The 15,969-nt window shown below is 43.7% G+C and overlaps 1 protein-coding gene across 1 annotated transcript in view; it reads right to left on the minus strand.

Moving 5' to 3' along the window:
- Nucleotides 1-15,969, minus strand: part of COLEC12 (collectin subfamily member 12) — a 192,649-nt gene that overhangs the window by 159,951 nt on the left and 16,729 nt on the right. Inside the window, 1 exon segment of the mRNA XM_017873539.1 lies at nucleotides 12,177-12,227. Within this exon segment, the coding sequence (XP_017729028.1) occupies nucleotides 12,177-12,227 (51 nt within the window).

The following is a 15,969-nucleotide window of genomic DNA, read 5'->3' on the forward strand; positions in this document are numbered from 1 at the left end:
GTGTTAGCCAGGATGGTCTCGATCTCCTGACCTCGTGATCCGCCCATCTCGGCCTCCCAAAGTGCTGGGATTACAGGCTTGAGCCACCGCGCCCGGCCTCTTCCTTCATTCTAATGCTGACTTCAATTTTCAAAATGAGGTTAACTATTTCCAAAAAGGCAGAGAAGGAGAGAACTGACCTAATGATTTCCCAGCTGGGAAAACAACTCACTTACAAGCTTGTTAAATATATGTGTTCCCACTTTACAGAATCCACCTTAAATCACATTATATAGACGCAAAACCATAACACTGTATAGCCTAAAGAAACCTTTGAAATCATCTGCCCTAACCCTTTTATTTTGCAGAAGAGCTTATTTGAGACCCAGAGAGTTTATATCATTTTGCAAAATTCACGCAGCTAGTTAGTGTGTAGCAAAAGAAAGGCTGTAATTCTGATCTCCATGCTTCCAATTCAGAGCTCTTTAAATAGCCAAACACACAGAGTGTATATTTGCATACACATATGAGAGACACAAATGGAATACTGAACTCATAAACTCATTTTTTTTTTTTTTTGGTAAATTTTAATTCCCCATCTTTGGCTTTCTCTCTTAGTAAATAATGAGCATTTAAGGAGTACCTTTTAAGTGCCAGGCATTGTGCTAAGCACTTCACTTGCATTAGTTCATCCTCACAATATCCCTGAAACATAGGTAGTCTTGTTATCCCTCGTTCCATAACAAGAACATTTAAAGACTGGCGGTGCAAATTTACTTAAGGTCATTTGGGCCTTCTGATATCTTATTCACAGACTTCACTGTTTATCGGAGGCACATTTTAGTCTATCAAGAGTGGACCAAATAGCAAAGGCTTCTGAATCACATTATTTTATTACACTCTTTGTGAATTGTGCTTTAAATGAACGTAGCTGCTGTTAATCAGCAGAGTGGCTTCACATGGCAGCAGTTTAGTAACAGCTGTGGCCGATGGCGTTCTCAGCCCATGGAAGGATATTGCCTTCCAAACTTCTTTTACAGGTTTATCTCAAACAGATTCTCATACCTCGTCCCCAACCTTTTCTGAGGGACAAAGGAAAGAGACTTCATACAAGTTTTCTTCACTTGCACAGAAGGAGAGAGGTGGGGGCAAAGAGGAGTTCCCAACCTTATTTGGAAACCATTGAAGCTTTGCCAGTACTGAACCAAGGACACCCCTAGACAGAAGGAAAAGAGGGCTCACAGTCCATTTGGCATGTAGTGCCCTCTATTGTGCCTGTGGAAATTCTGCGGGTAAGAGGAGGCAATTTGTAGGTAGGCCTATATTTTTCTTTTATGCAAATACACTGCTGTTTGAAAAATCTATTTTTTATTACATATGAAATTCCCAGAGCCAAAAGGTCATGTCTCCATTCTTTATTGTCCATGGTGCCCAACACATTATGGATAGGTAGTAAACGTCACATCACTTTCATATGCAGGACTAAGAATGACACTTTCCCAAGAGTCCTGCTTGCTTCTATTTCTCAGCAAGTCTCACAAGGTGCATACATCTCCCAAGAAAAGGGAACTCCTGAAGGCCTGCATCTCGTCCCCATATTTCCATTCATGTTGTACTCTCTTCTTCCCTGGGCTAATGGACTCCCCCGCCCCCAACTGTTTTACTCGTTTTTTACTCACACCTGCAGAATTTATATGTAGATCCCTGACACCCTACTTCCTATCATTTTCAGCACAAAATGGGAGCTTCTGATTCTATATATACTCTAAGACTGTGTTTGGGAAGCCTTTGATGAGGCCTCACTGCCAGCATGGACATCTTTAGGAGAAAATTTTTGCTTCCGTAAAGATTTTTTTTTTATAACTTTTGTTTTCCAAGAAATTGAAACAAGATGAATGAATAAGTGTTGATGCTGGCAAATGAAATGGTAAGTGGGAATTTTGTTTTATCCATCTTTGTACCACGGTTCATGGCATATGGAAGGCATTCGCAGAATGTGTATCAGAATTATAAGTATTTATATTTCCCCTCAATGATTTCCAAAAGCCATTCAATCATAAGACTTCTATGTAAAACATGAGGTGGGACGATCATTATAACTTGATATTTTTTATGAGGCAGGTGCAATGGCTTACCCCAGGAATCCCAACACTTTGGAAGGCCAAGGTAGGAGGATCACTTAAGGCCAGGAATTTTTTATCTTTTTTTTATCTTTTTTTTTTTTTTTTTTTTTTTGAAACAGAGTCTTGCTCTGTCACCCAGGCTGGAGTGCAGTGGCGCGATCTCAGCTCACTGCAAGTTCCGCCTCCTGGGTTCACGCCATTCTCCTGCCTCAGCCTCCCGAGTAGCTGAGACTACAGGCGGCCACCACTGCGCCCCGCTAATTTTTGGTATTTTTAGTAGAGATAGTGTTTCACTATGGTCTCGATCTCCTGACCTCGTGATCTGCCTGCCTCGGCCTCCCAAAGTGCTGGGATTACAGGAGTGAGCCAACACGCCCAGCCAAAAAATTTTTTTAATTAACCAGGCATGGTGATATACGCCTGTATTCCTAGCTACTCAGGAGGCTGAGGTGGGAGAATCACCTGAGTCCAGGAGTTCAAGGCTGCAGTGAGCGATGATCATGCCACTGAACTCTAGCTTGAGTGATGGATTAAGACCTTGTCTCTAAAATAACTAACTAAACATCCAAATGCTTTTAACAAGAGGAAGAATATAGTTATTTCTTACATATTTAAACTGCTGTGGAAATCTTGATCTTAGGTTGAAGGTTTGAGACCTTACATGTCAGCAATAATTTTACTTTTACATTTTCCTGTTTCACAGAATGAGAATGATATGTTAGAAAGGTTCAAATATTAGAGATTACAGGGCATCTGCAGTCCTTGGGAATAAGAGTGCAGTGTGGATTTCTGCCAGAACCTTTGCAGACTTCTGAGTCTGATTCTCTTGTTTTCCTGATAAGTCTCAATTCCTCCACCTTCTGCAACATGTGAAAGAAATTGATCTGTGCATGGAAATATTCAAACTTATTTAAAAAATACAACTACCAGAGTGTATAAAAAGAGGAGCATGTGTTAATCAGGGCCAAATGTCAGTATTCCCCGAAAACCTATAAAAGAATAAAAATAAAATATCGGAAGAAGCAGAAAGCGTTTATAGTGATGACTCAGAGCAGGAGACCAATTTCACAATGTTTCATGTGGCAAGAGCTATATTCACTAAGATTTGGAACTTTCTCATTTTTTTTTTTTTTTTTTTTNGAAAACAAAATGACTTTTGTTCATTCATTCACTTCTCTATTATGCTGATGTCTTGTTTTTGACGTCTTCTCTTTTTATAAACTGTCAAAAACTAGAACAGCACCTTGTAGCTTCATTTATAGCAAGGTTACAATTAGGAAGTAAACTTGTAATTATTTTATGAATAAACTGAATTTTTAAATTTTATATAAAATAATTTTATAAGTGAAACAAATTATAAATAATAATGTATCTGATTATATAAATAACAATATAAATTATATTCCTTTTAATAATTATTGTATAACAGTATTACATTTGAAATATAATATTACATTATATATTATAGATATTATTGTTACAAGTAATAATAGTGGCCAGAGTGCTTAATTCCTCACCAACCATTCCTCCCCAAATAATCAGTCTAAGCCAACCACAGACAGCCCATTCCCTTTGTACATAACTAATTTCGAAAAGGACTTGTGACTCAATGTTGGTCAATGAGATGACAGGGAAAGTAGACAGAAGGCCCCTGGGAAAGCTGCTTTGCCTCTTAAAAAAAAAGGCACTGAAACAAAGCCTGTACCCACTGTAGCCACCTTGTGACCATTTGTGCCACTTTTCATAATACATACATTACATCCATCTTAAATGGATTATGTATGTATTCCAGGCACAAGGCATGAGTATTCACTCATTCAGTTCTCACAAGAACCCTACAGGCAGACAATATAGTTATCCCTACATCCTAGAGGAGGACACTCAGGCACTGAGAGGTTAATTCGCCCAAGGCTACTCACTCGTAACTGGCAAAGCTGGAAACTGAACCCAGGCAGTCTGGCTCCAGCATACATTCTCTTAGCCACGATGACAGGCCAACTCTCCATGGCAGCTGCTCCAACCCCTCAGTATGCTACCTTCCTTCAAAGTATTATTCTTTACTGATGGCCACTAACCCTTTATACTTTTTTAAATGTCCTGCAAGAAAATGGAATCCTGGCCAGGCGTGGTACCTCACATCTGCAATCCCAGCACTTTAGGAGGCTGGGGCCACGATGGTCATTTGAGGCCAGGAGTTTGAGACCAGCTTAGGCAACATAATGAGACCCCATCTCTACAAAAAATAATTTTAAAAAAATCAGCCTAGAGTGGTAGCATGTGCTTGTGGCCCCAGCTACTTGGGAGGCTGAGGTGAGAGGATCGCCTAAGCCCAGAAGTCAAGGCTGCAGTGATGGCACCACTGCACTGCAGGCTGGGTGACAGAGTGAGGCCCTGTCTCAAAAAAAAAAAAAAAAAAAAAAGACGAAGAAAGAAAAATAACAGAAGAAAAGAAAATAGACTGCTTTGGAATTCCCTGAACAAATTACTAGGCTGCTGCAGGGCACAGAATATAGGAGGGAGGATAGTAAGATTTTGATGGAGGGAGGGAATAAGGTGAGAAGGATCGGAGAGAATGAGGACTGCTGGGCTTCACGAGGGGAGACCTGTGGCAACACCAAAGATAGAATGTCAGGGCCTGGGAGAGGGGAAAGAGCAGAGTGGGAGGGGTGGGAGCAGTCAGCAGTTTAATAATAGCCACAATTTAGTGCAGACCTACTGTATATCTGGCCCCCATACATATTACAGTTTTATAATTGATATATCCTGCAAAGAATACACACCATATACTTGTCATTCCCATTTCACAGATACGCAAAATGAGGCTTAGCTGGTGAAAGACAAAACCATTATGCGAATCAGGACTGTCTAACTCTAAAGCCTTGCTTCCTGGGCACCACCTTCCCCACAACCCCATAGTATAGACTGAACACAAAGGGCACCAGGGAGAAAGTGAGAGAGAAAAAGAGACACTCTAGTTTACAACTTTGCAGAGGACCGTAGTTTTTCCTCAAAATCCATGGCCCAAGGAGACAGCTTTCCTCTTCCCAAGGGGCCTCCAAATGCACAGGTCAAATCTCCAGCTCAAATCTCTCTTTTTTTTGAAACGGAGTTTTGCTCTGTCGCCCAGGCTGGAGTGCAGGGGCGCGATCTCGGCTCACTGTAACCTCCGCCTCCCAGGTTCAAGCGATTCTCCTGCCTCAGCCTCTCCGAGTAGCTGGGATTACAGGCGCCCGCCACCATGCCCAGCTAATTTTGTATTTTTAGTAGAGACAGGGTTTCTCCATGTTGGTCTGGCTAATCTCGAACTCCTGACCTCAGGTGATCCACCCGCCTCGGCCTCCTAAAGCGCTGGGATTACAGGCATGAGCCACCGCGCCTGGCCTCCACTCAAATCTTTAAGGAAAGTTTCAGAGTCCATCTGTCTTAGTTGCTTGCAGTTGCTAGCAAAAGGGAAACTCTTTCCCACTCTACCCCTTAACAACAAACACTGGAAACAACCGAAATGTCTTCATGCTGTCTTAACCAAAACAGAGCTGAGTAGATATTTTTTTCAACTTTTCCAAAAATAAAAACAAACCACATTCAGTTTCAACCCAATTGTTGGATAAACAAATTATTCCACCCTTCTCCTTCCCACAGCCCTACCAGGATTCGTAAGTGAATGAAAACCAGGGAGAGTGGGGAGGAGGAGTTGTACTTTAAATGGTGGAAAATTCAGGGCTCAAGTGTTCAATACGACACATACTATGAAATTGTGAAATATAAGACCATGTCAACAGCTGCTGATTTAGTCCAGGATCATTTATGGTGACTTGCTTTTCCATTAAAATTTTGGGATGCTTGAGTATGGCCGTGTCTGTGAGCTTCCGAGCCACGAGTAAAGCAGAAAGAACACTGAGGCCTGAAATCAGGCTTAACTCCAACACCGGCCATGCCACCAACCTTGGGAGCTTTGGCTCTCACCTGTAAACCACATAGAATTCCCACCTCAAAGGGTTTCTGGGGGAATTCAATGAACTAATGGGTGGGAAACCACCTGGCACATAATAGATATCCACAAAGGAGCGTTTAATGGTTTCTTCCACATGACTTTCTCTTCACATGGTTTAAAAAAGATCATAATCGGCCGGGCGCGGTGGCTCACGCCTGTAATCCCAGCACTTTGGGAGGCCAAGGCGGGTGGATCACCTGAGGTCAGGAGTTCAAGATCAGCCTGGCCAACATAAAACCCCATCTCTACCAAAAATAATAAAAAGTTAGCCCGGCGTGGTGGTCGGCGCCTGTAGTCCCAGCTACTCAGGAGGCTGAGGCAGGAGAATCACTTGAACCCGGGAGGCGGAGGTTGCAGTGAGCTGAGATCACACCACTGCACTCCAGCCTGGGCAAAAAAGAGCGAAACTCTGTCTCAAAAAAGTAAATAAATAAATAAAATCAGAAATACCAACTCCATTAGGATTTGTAAAACCACATAAATGAAACTCTCCCCTTAACTTGATGCAAATGGTTTTGGACATTTCAAAGAAACCCCACCGGGGGCACCAAGTTCCACTGTTCCCTTGCCCTTCAAATTCCTCCCAGTATCAGTCCTGTGCCTCACTTAGGAATGTTTGGAAAAGGTGCCTCTGGAAGGACAGCCTCTCACTGTGCTTATTCCGTCGTTCCCTACAGGAAATGATGGAAATTCCTGGCATTCCCATCAGGGAATGGGTCAGCTTCTGCAGGGCTGTGGTGAGAGGGATGCCTGGAGCCCTCCTTGTCGGAGATAGATGGCTTCAAATCCACACCTTCTCCAAATTAGAAGATGAAGCCAGGCTTCCAGGAAGAGTCCCGGGAGAGGGGAGACAGGCCGCCTGCTCCCTACAAGCCCAGCAACAAGAAGTAGAGGCATCCAAATGTTTATCTTGAGCGGCTTCCCAAAGAGAGTTTGGCATCCTCTTGGTAAACTCTTTCAATCTCTTGGCATTCAAAGCATACACTCACCATGCGCCTCAGAAAGAACCTTCCTTTCTGGCTATATGGTTAAGCATATCCGTGCTGTGATTTTTCAGAAGCCTCAGTAGTCCTCTATGCTTTTAGACATTAGTTTCTCTAAACCTCTTGGCAAGAAACAGCTCAATAATTTAACTAGAGTCATGAATTTGAAGTTCCATATGTTTCTCTCTTTGGAGGCTGGGTTTGGAAGGAGGGGAAGGTGACGGTAAGGGATGAGGCAGGGGCACTGAGGGGCAGGGCTGGGTTCTCTTCAACACAGATTTATCAGGCTGCTTCAACATGCCCGGCACCGTGTGGGCCAAACTGTCAAAAATATACTTGCTAATCTGCAACTATTTTTCGAGGAAAGAAAGGGGAAAGTTAAAGCCTGGCTTGTTTGAAGCTACAGCTATAGAGAGGCCTGTGAAGTTGTGGATAAACAAAACTATTCATGGACTTGCTTCAAAGAACACACTTACTGATCGCAAAGGAAAAGGCATCTGATACCCCGTTTTGGACTGTAACCCCTAAATAATTTTTCAGCAATCCCCTTAGAACTCTCCCACTTAGTTTGCACAAAAAAACTTGAATTCTACTCCATAGAGAATGCTTCCTTTTACTTTTTTGTTACTGTTTCACAGTTTGCCATTTTCAGATCTTTTCTCTCATAGCTATTAATAATTCCTATCCCTGAGCCCCAAAGAAGCAATTCTCTCAAAGTTTTGTTTGTCAAATACAACAACAAATGTTCCCAGCTGCCCACAGTTGCTCACTGGAAACCCTTAACTCCACCCGTGATTTTCACAGGCTGAACCATGTATCTCTTGCTCCTCTATCATCCTAACTTTGGACGTCTATTATCATACCCGATCAGATTCCAAAAATAACAGAAGAGAACCCATTGCGACCAATCAAACAAAGTCAGTCTAGCGCCCCCCAGCGCAGAAAGGGAGAATGCAGGCTCCAGAGGGAGGGCCCAGGCCATGGGGGTGGTGCTACCTCTTACCCTTTCTGCTAAGCATAATAATAAAGGATTCTAGAGCCATGTGTGATGCTTTTAATGAAAACAGTAACTGGGAAATAAGTAGAAAAATATCACTTTGGTGGTAGTATATATCATATCTATGGAAAATAAAAATTAATGTACTGGTACCTCATGTCCCAAAAAAGGAATTCTGCCAAATTGTAACTATAGTTACATCCCAATTAGCTCTGCATACTGAGGCCAAGAAACGCTGACCCTCAAAGCCTGAGTAAAGCTTGAAAATGCTCACTTAATTAACCCTTCAAAGTCTCCCCTCGTTGATGCTTTTGTTAGAGGAGCAAAGAAGTGGCAAAACCATCAGACCAAACTCCATCTCCTCTTTAGACACCTGCCCAGAACTTTGGGAATGGGGCTGAACAAGCTTGGTATATGGAAAGACTGAAGAAAACCAGAAGACCTGGCTGAGACTAAAATGCAATAATGAATCCCTGAGTAAACAAGGGATGACTGCACCAAATAGAATACCATGCTAGATCACTGGAAAAGATCGCGCATTTTGCTCTTTACTGTAATAATATGCTAAATTTGAAAAAGCACAATATTATTATGTAAACAGCCTTGAATTTATGTAGCAAACACCTCTGAATAATAACTCTATATGAATTCACTTTGGAAACAGGCCCACTCAGTAGTGATTTGCTAAAACAATGCCCCTTTGCCCTGTGAATAACCGACCTCTGCCTCATCTGTAGTCTAATTTCGGGTTGTGTTTATCATACTTGCATAAGCAACATATACCTAAAGTTAAACAATAACTGAACCCTCTATGTTATCCAGTCTATTTTTGCAACTATAAAAGGCTACAATGTTACCATCTTTAGAAGAAAATCACACCTTTACATTTCTTCAGGAATAAGTTTTCAGGTCTGTCACACTTTGCTATTCTGCAGTGGCTGTACCAAAATGTCGAGAGAGTGTGAATAGCCCCAGATCTCAGGAGAGTGATAGTACAGTCTTGTGTTTTTATAGTGTTGTAATTTCAAAGCACTTGTCCATCTGACATCTCTCTTAACCTCACCAAAGCCCTGTAAGGTAGACTCACCTACCTTGGCAGGTGTCACTCTGCTGGTTGGGCAAAGGCAGCATCTGAGACCCACCGTGTTTAAGTAGCTGGTTTCAAGACACAGGAGTGATTAGGGGCAGGGACTAGAGCGTTGACATGTCTCTGGACACCTTCCACCTACCATCTTACTATCAACCTGTTGCATGGAAGGGACTTGATCTTCCTTTAATGGTTAAAGTTTAACCATGCCTGAAGAAATGGGTTCTTGGGTTCTGCTGGATTCAACTGGCCACTTCTTAGGAATTGAAAACCCATTTACCTTCTAAAGAATCAGAGTCCTAGCCCTATAACCATGATGAGGCCTCCCCAGTGGAACCAGATTGGGTGTCCAGTCCACTTTAGGGTTGCAGAGCTGCAGGGTCCCCTCCACAACACACAAGTTGAAAGGTCACCTCCACTTCACTTCACTGCTGAGCCCTTCCCCAAAACGACATTATCCTGAGAGTTAGAAGATCCAGAATCTTCTAACTCCAGCTCCAACTAATTTGCTTCAGCAAGGACTTAATCTATCTGGGCCTCAGCTCCCTTATTGGTGAAAATAAAGGCAGAGTTAAATCATTTCAGTTGGGTGTAGTGGCTCACACCTGTAATCTCAGCATTTTGGGAGGCTGAGATTGGAGGATTGCTTAAGCCCAGGAGTTCAAGACCAGCTGGGGCAAGATGGTAAGACACTGTCTCTACAAAAAATTTAAAAATTAACTGGACATAGTGGCACATACCCGTAGGCCCAGTTACTCGAGAGGCTGAGGCAGGAGGATTGCTTGAGCCCAGGAATTCAAGGTTACAGTGAGCTATGATCGCACCACTGCACTCTGGCCTGAGTGACAGAGCAAGACCCTGTCTCAAAACTAAAATAATAAAATAAAATAAAACAAACATCTCAAAGACTCTTCCATCTGCAAAGATCTACTCTGGCCCTATGCTGGATATCCATCACCTTGCCTAGAGGCTGAATCCAAGAATTCTCAGCATCAGGAATGTCTCTTTCATAGACTATTCCAAGGTTTCCCATTTTAATTTCGTCCCTCTCTTCTATTTGTACCGCATGGCATCATTCTCTTCCAGCCTCTGTTTGTGCTCTCTAATATTTGTAAGTGGTTATCATGTCTCCTATGAGTCATCCATTGCAACTCCCATGCATAACTTAAGCACCGTAAATTAAAACCTGTCAGCAATGTGCTTTTTTGTGTGTTTTTCATCTAATCCCCACCCATCTAACTGGTAACATGGCTGATAAATTTATTTTAAAATTTTTCTCAAGGTCACCCTTTCTAAAGAGACTTTCTCTCTTGGTTCTTCATATTTCTACTGAGTTCCAAAATGTGTAGGCATCTCCACATTTATTTTGCCTTATTTTGAGAAGTTTGGTTTTCCTCTTGATTCCTGTCTTTCTGTGTTTTTTTTTTTTGTTTGTTTTGTTCTCCTTTATAATTCTTGGTTTCATCTTCACTCCTACTGTTGCCTTCAGTGAGTCCCCCCCGGGAAAGGAGAACACAGGGCCAAGGTCCCATCGCAGAAACATGGAATCGTGTAGATGAGGAACAGGAGCACAGAGGAGGGGCGACGGGGCGGCATGTAGGCCACTCTGCCAGGGAACCAATGCAGGAGAGATGAGCTTGGTGCCTCTGCATTCCTATTTTAAAGTCATATGTTTTCCCAGAAAATAATGCAGATGTGTGTGTCCAGAAGGAAAAATGCTAAAGCAACGCGGGAGCCAGAGCAGCTGGGGGTTGTTAATTTTAATCCAAGTCCAGCCAGGATTTTTTTTAAGCAACAGGAAGTAGATTCATTCACTCTCTGTCTCTCTCTCTGTCTCTCTGTCTCTGTCTCTCTCTCTCACACACACACACATATGCACACACACACATACACACACACACTCAATCACACACACTCTTTTCTCTTCTATTCTTCTCCATTTCCTCTGGCCAAGCACAGAAACAAGCTGTTGGGAAAATCCTCCAATCCCTGGAGCTGCCTTTGAAACTCTGCAATGACCACTGGCATTTCAAGGTCAAAAAGAAGCAAGGCCAAAGCAGAGAAAAGCACCCGGTGCAGCAGCCTGGGAGGCAGAGGGCGTGTATGAGTTTCCTGCAGCTGCTGTAACAGATTACCATGAACATGTTGGTTTAAACAATACAGATTTCTCCTCTTATAGTTCTGGGGGCCAAAAGCCTAAAATCACCTTCAGCCAGCTGAAACAGAAATACGGGAAGCACAGCTCTCCCTCCCGAGGCTCTGAAGGAAGAATCCATTAATGCCCTTGCATTTTTACCTTCTAATGGCCACCTATATTCCTTGACCAGAGCACATAACAAAAATCTCTGCTTCCATCCTCACATCACCTTCTCTCTGCAGTCACATCTCCCTCTGCCTCTCTCTTATAAGGACCCTTGCGATGGCTTTCAAGGCCCACCCAGGTAACCCAGGATCGTCTCCCCATCTCAAGCTCTTCAACTTAATCACACCTGCAAAGTCCTTTGTGCCACACAAGGTAGCATTCAGGTTTCAGGATTCAGGGTGCTGTCACCTTTGGGGGCTATTCCCCAGCCACAGAGCACCTATGTCCAGGCAGATTCCTGGAAGAAGTCTCCCTCTCACTCATCCATGAACACTAGGTTAGGAGCGTAAGGCCTATGCAAAGATGTTTTCTGAATATCAAAATCGAAAAATTCCAGGTATTTTGCTCCTGTCTTGTCACAGATTTGCCTTTCCCACCACACTTTGTCTAGCAGGCTGTCTCTTTTACATTCAGCAGACCCATAAACATCCCATCACTTCCCCATGCCTGGGTGCAGCTCCTGTCCCATGGCCCCTCAGAACTGTGCTCCCCCGGGGACACAGACACTCACTTTCCAACCAAAATTGAACCTCAGAGCCGCAAACACCCATGTGCATGAAGGGCCTGCCAGTGGCCTGCCAAATGGCCTCTGAGCGTCTGTGGCTGCATCCCAGGTTGACCACTAAGAAGGAACACAGCTTTGTCAGGACTCACCAAACCGCTTGTAACCGAAGGATTGCACCTCCTCCTCTTCTGCGAAGTCGTCTGTGAGAGAAGAAGAGACACAATGTTAACCCTGGCAAGGGGCACAGAAGCAGAGGGTGGGGCAGGATTCCACCTGCTTCACCGCCCCTGCTTGTCGCAGCAGCTTTCCTTCTGCTCGCGGATCACACCAGGCTTTCTGGAGAAGACAGCAGGGGTCTCCACACTGTCTGCTCCCGCCACTTGGGATGCACTTCCTCTGTTCTTAATGTGACTCCTTCGAATTCAGGTCTTAGCTAAAGTGCGACCCTGAGAGATGCCTTTCTGGACCACCCGGCCACTCCCTGTCACGCTACATTAATTCAATGTTTCTCTCTGATATCTTCCTCACACGTGTGCATGAATTTGCTATTGTCATCATGCTTCCTGTGAACAGCAACTTTTTCTGCTCACAGAAATAACTGACCACCCAAGGGGTTAAGTTATCTTTAGGCAACTGATGCTAAAGCCCCTGTTTTTAAATGTCTGGGCTCCAGGGTCATCTCCTTCACTAACTGTTGCCCCTCAGGAGCCAACATAACTCCTGCAATGACAACCAAACCCTTCCCACCCTCCTTCCATTGGGTAACTGGGACCAGCTGATGGTTTCGCAGTAAATGCATTTCAAAAGGCAGCCTTACTGTGGACATCCCTAAATGTAGACCCACCATGGAAAGAAGAGAGATGTCAGCCAGGCACAGTGGCTCATTCTTGTAATCCCAGGACTCTGGGAGGCCGAGGTGGGCGGATCACCTGAGGTCAGGAGTTCAAGACCAGCCTGGCCAACATGGTGAAACCCCATCTCTCCTAAAAATACAAAATTAGCCAGATATGGCACATGTCTGTAATCCCAGCTACTTGAAAGGCTGAGGTAAGAGAATCGCATGAACCTGGGAGGCTGAGGTTGCAGTGAGCCAAGATCATGCCATTGAACGCCAGCCTGGGCAACAAGAATGAAACTCCATCTCCAAAAAAAAAAAAGAGAGAGAGAGAGAGATGTTTTATTACCTAACCTTTCTACCAAAAGACCTAAAATCTCATTCCTAAAGTAGACACGAGATTCCTTATTGCATCTATAAAGAACTGCTCACTTACAGTTCTGCCAGGTAAAGGTCTAGGAAGGGCAAGCACTGTGCAGACACAATTTCGTATTAATTGCACAACTAAAGGACATTTTTTTTTTTCTTTCCAAATTTTATTTTAGCTTCAGGGGGTACACGTGCATGTCTGTTACATGGGTAAATTGTGTGTTATAGGGTTTGGTGGACAGATTATTTTGTCACCTGGGTAGTGAGCATAGTACCCGATAGGCAGTTTTTCAATCCCCATCCTCCTCTCACCCTCCACCCTCAAGTAGGCCCCAGTGTCTATTGTCCAGGAGGAACACTTTTTTCTTTATTTTTGAGATGGAATGTCGCTCTGTCGCTCAGGCTGGAGTGCAGTGGTGCGATCTTGGTTCACTGCAACCTCCGCCTCCTGGGTTCAAGCGATTCTCCTGCCTCAGCCTCCTGAGGAGCTGGGATTACAGGCGCCTACCACTACACCTGGCTAATTTTTGTAATTTCAGTAGAGACGAGATTTCACCATATTGGTCAGGCTGGTCTCAAATTCCTGACCTTACGTGACCCACCCACCTCGGCCTCCCAAAGTGCTGGGATTACAGGCGTGAGCCACTGGGCCCAGTCAATACTTTTTGATGACAAGTAAGCGGTGCCAAAGCCAGGCCTTTCCAGGGGACCCTGTCTGACTGGGTCCATTACTGCCCCAGCACACAGCTTTCTCTCACAGGCAGCTCAGCTCAAAGGCATGTTCTTGGCACTCACCATGGCAGAGACTACCAGGCTGTGGCTTCAGGGGTAAGTAAGTCATGGTCCCTTATCTTGATTTTCTTTTTGAGACAGAATTTTGCTCTTGTCGCCCAGGCTGGAGTGCAGTGGTGCAATCTTGGCTCACTGCAACCTCCGCCTCCTGGGTTCAAGCGATTCTCCTGCCTCAGCCTCCCAAGTAACTGGGATATACTATAGGCATGAGCCACCGTGCCTGCCCAATCTTGGCTTTCAAGAAAGAGAGGCATATAGGGGAAATGAAGCCTCTGTGATAGTCTTTTTCAATCCCCAAAAGAGACATGATCTAGTTATATCTGAACCTTGAAATGTTATGGAGAACCCAAGATGTATGCTATCTACAAACACAATGTGGTGAAGCTCAGAATACTTGTTTGTTACAATGTATTTATAAAATCACATATGATGCTAGAGCATAGTGGCTCATGCCTGTAATCCCAGCACTTTGGGAGGCTGAGGCAGGCAGATTACCTGAGGTCAGGAGTTTCAGGTCAGCCTGGCCAACATGGCAAAACCCCATCTTTACTAAAAATACAAAACATTAACTGGGCGTGGTGGCGGGTACCTGTAATCCCAGTTACTCGGGAGGCTGAGGCAGGAGAATCGCTTGAATCCAGGAGGTGGAGTTTGCAATGAGTGAAGATTATGCCACTAAACTCCAGCCTGGGCAACAGAGCGAGACTCCGTTTAAAAATAATAATAATAATAATCACATGTGAGACAGTGTTTATTTCTAACAGAAAACAGAAAGGTGTGATATCTTTGTATTTCACCCCTATCTCCTTATTCCGAAGAAAGGGAAGAGATCTTGGTTTGGAATCTAGAAGGCCACGTATTTATAATCAAAGTAGTCTTCGCATGGCAGGGATTTAAGCTTTAGTTATTTCTGCATGGAAGAACTTGCTTACAGCCAAGAGAACAGCACCTTTTTCTCTGATTCAGTGATTGGTTACCTCCACAAATACACATCAAGCCCATACTCTGTTCCTGCTTTACTTACTAATCTGTCATATTAATGCTTGATGTGGTAATCTGTTGTATTAACGGCTGCAGTCTCATCTGTTCTCCATTAAAGAGAAACTCTGACCTGCTGCGTATGCTTAGATATCCATTTGTTTGTTTTTTCATTCATTCAATAAACACATGCTTACAGCCTAGCGGAGTTGATGAGACATGAATATCAGCATCAATGGTACCCAGACATCCGTGCCCTTGGCCAGCTCTATCCTTTCCACCACTGTGCCACCTCTGCAGCAAATCCACTCACACTCAGGCACTGTGAGCCACAGAAACATCATTGAAGATGTCACAGTGGAAACAAGAGGGGAGGTTCATGCTGCATCCCTGATAGCAAACAGCTTAAACTTTCCCATTAGACATGTCTATTCTCCCCCAAAAGCTTCATTTCAGCAGGGCTACCATTAGCTTGTTTGTTTGTTTGTTTTCTTTTCCCTCTCTAATCTTTTTCCCACGCAGCATTTAGTCTGACTGACTTCTCTCTCCTTCCTGAAATTTCCCTGGGAACTTCAAATTTCACATATTTTTGTTATTAAAGCAATTTAGCTGTGTCCTGCTTCTACCTCCAAATTAACATGTCCAAACCCATGAGGAGTTCAAGAAAACAAAGGCCTCACAGGCCACCCATCATAAAGCACAGGGTGGGTTCCCTGCTTCTCATCTTAACCCTCATCCGAAAAGGATTAGGGATTCTTATAACAGCCACTAAAAGAATAAAACAGTCTCTATCTCATCCAACTCTAAAATTAGAGAGAAAATCACAAGAGACATGAGGGGTACAAGCAAGTTACCACACATGACTTCTGACTGCAATTATACAGAAGTGCCTTAAATCAGTCTCTCTCAATGTTTTTGTTTTTTGGGGTTTTGGCGGGTGGAGGATAGAGATTGGAAAACACTGCATA

This window comes from Rhinopithecus bieti, unplaced genomic scaffold, assembly GCF_001698545.2.
Source record: "Rhinopithecus bieti isolate Rb0 unplaced genomic scaffold, ASM169854v2 scaffold_6946, whole genome shotgun sequence".
Classification (NCBI taxonomy): Eukaryota; Metazoa; Chordata; class Mammalia; order Primates; family Cercopithecidae; genus Rhinopithecus; species Rhinopithecus bieti.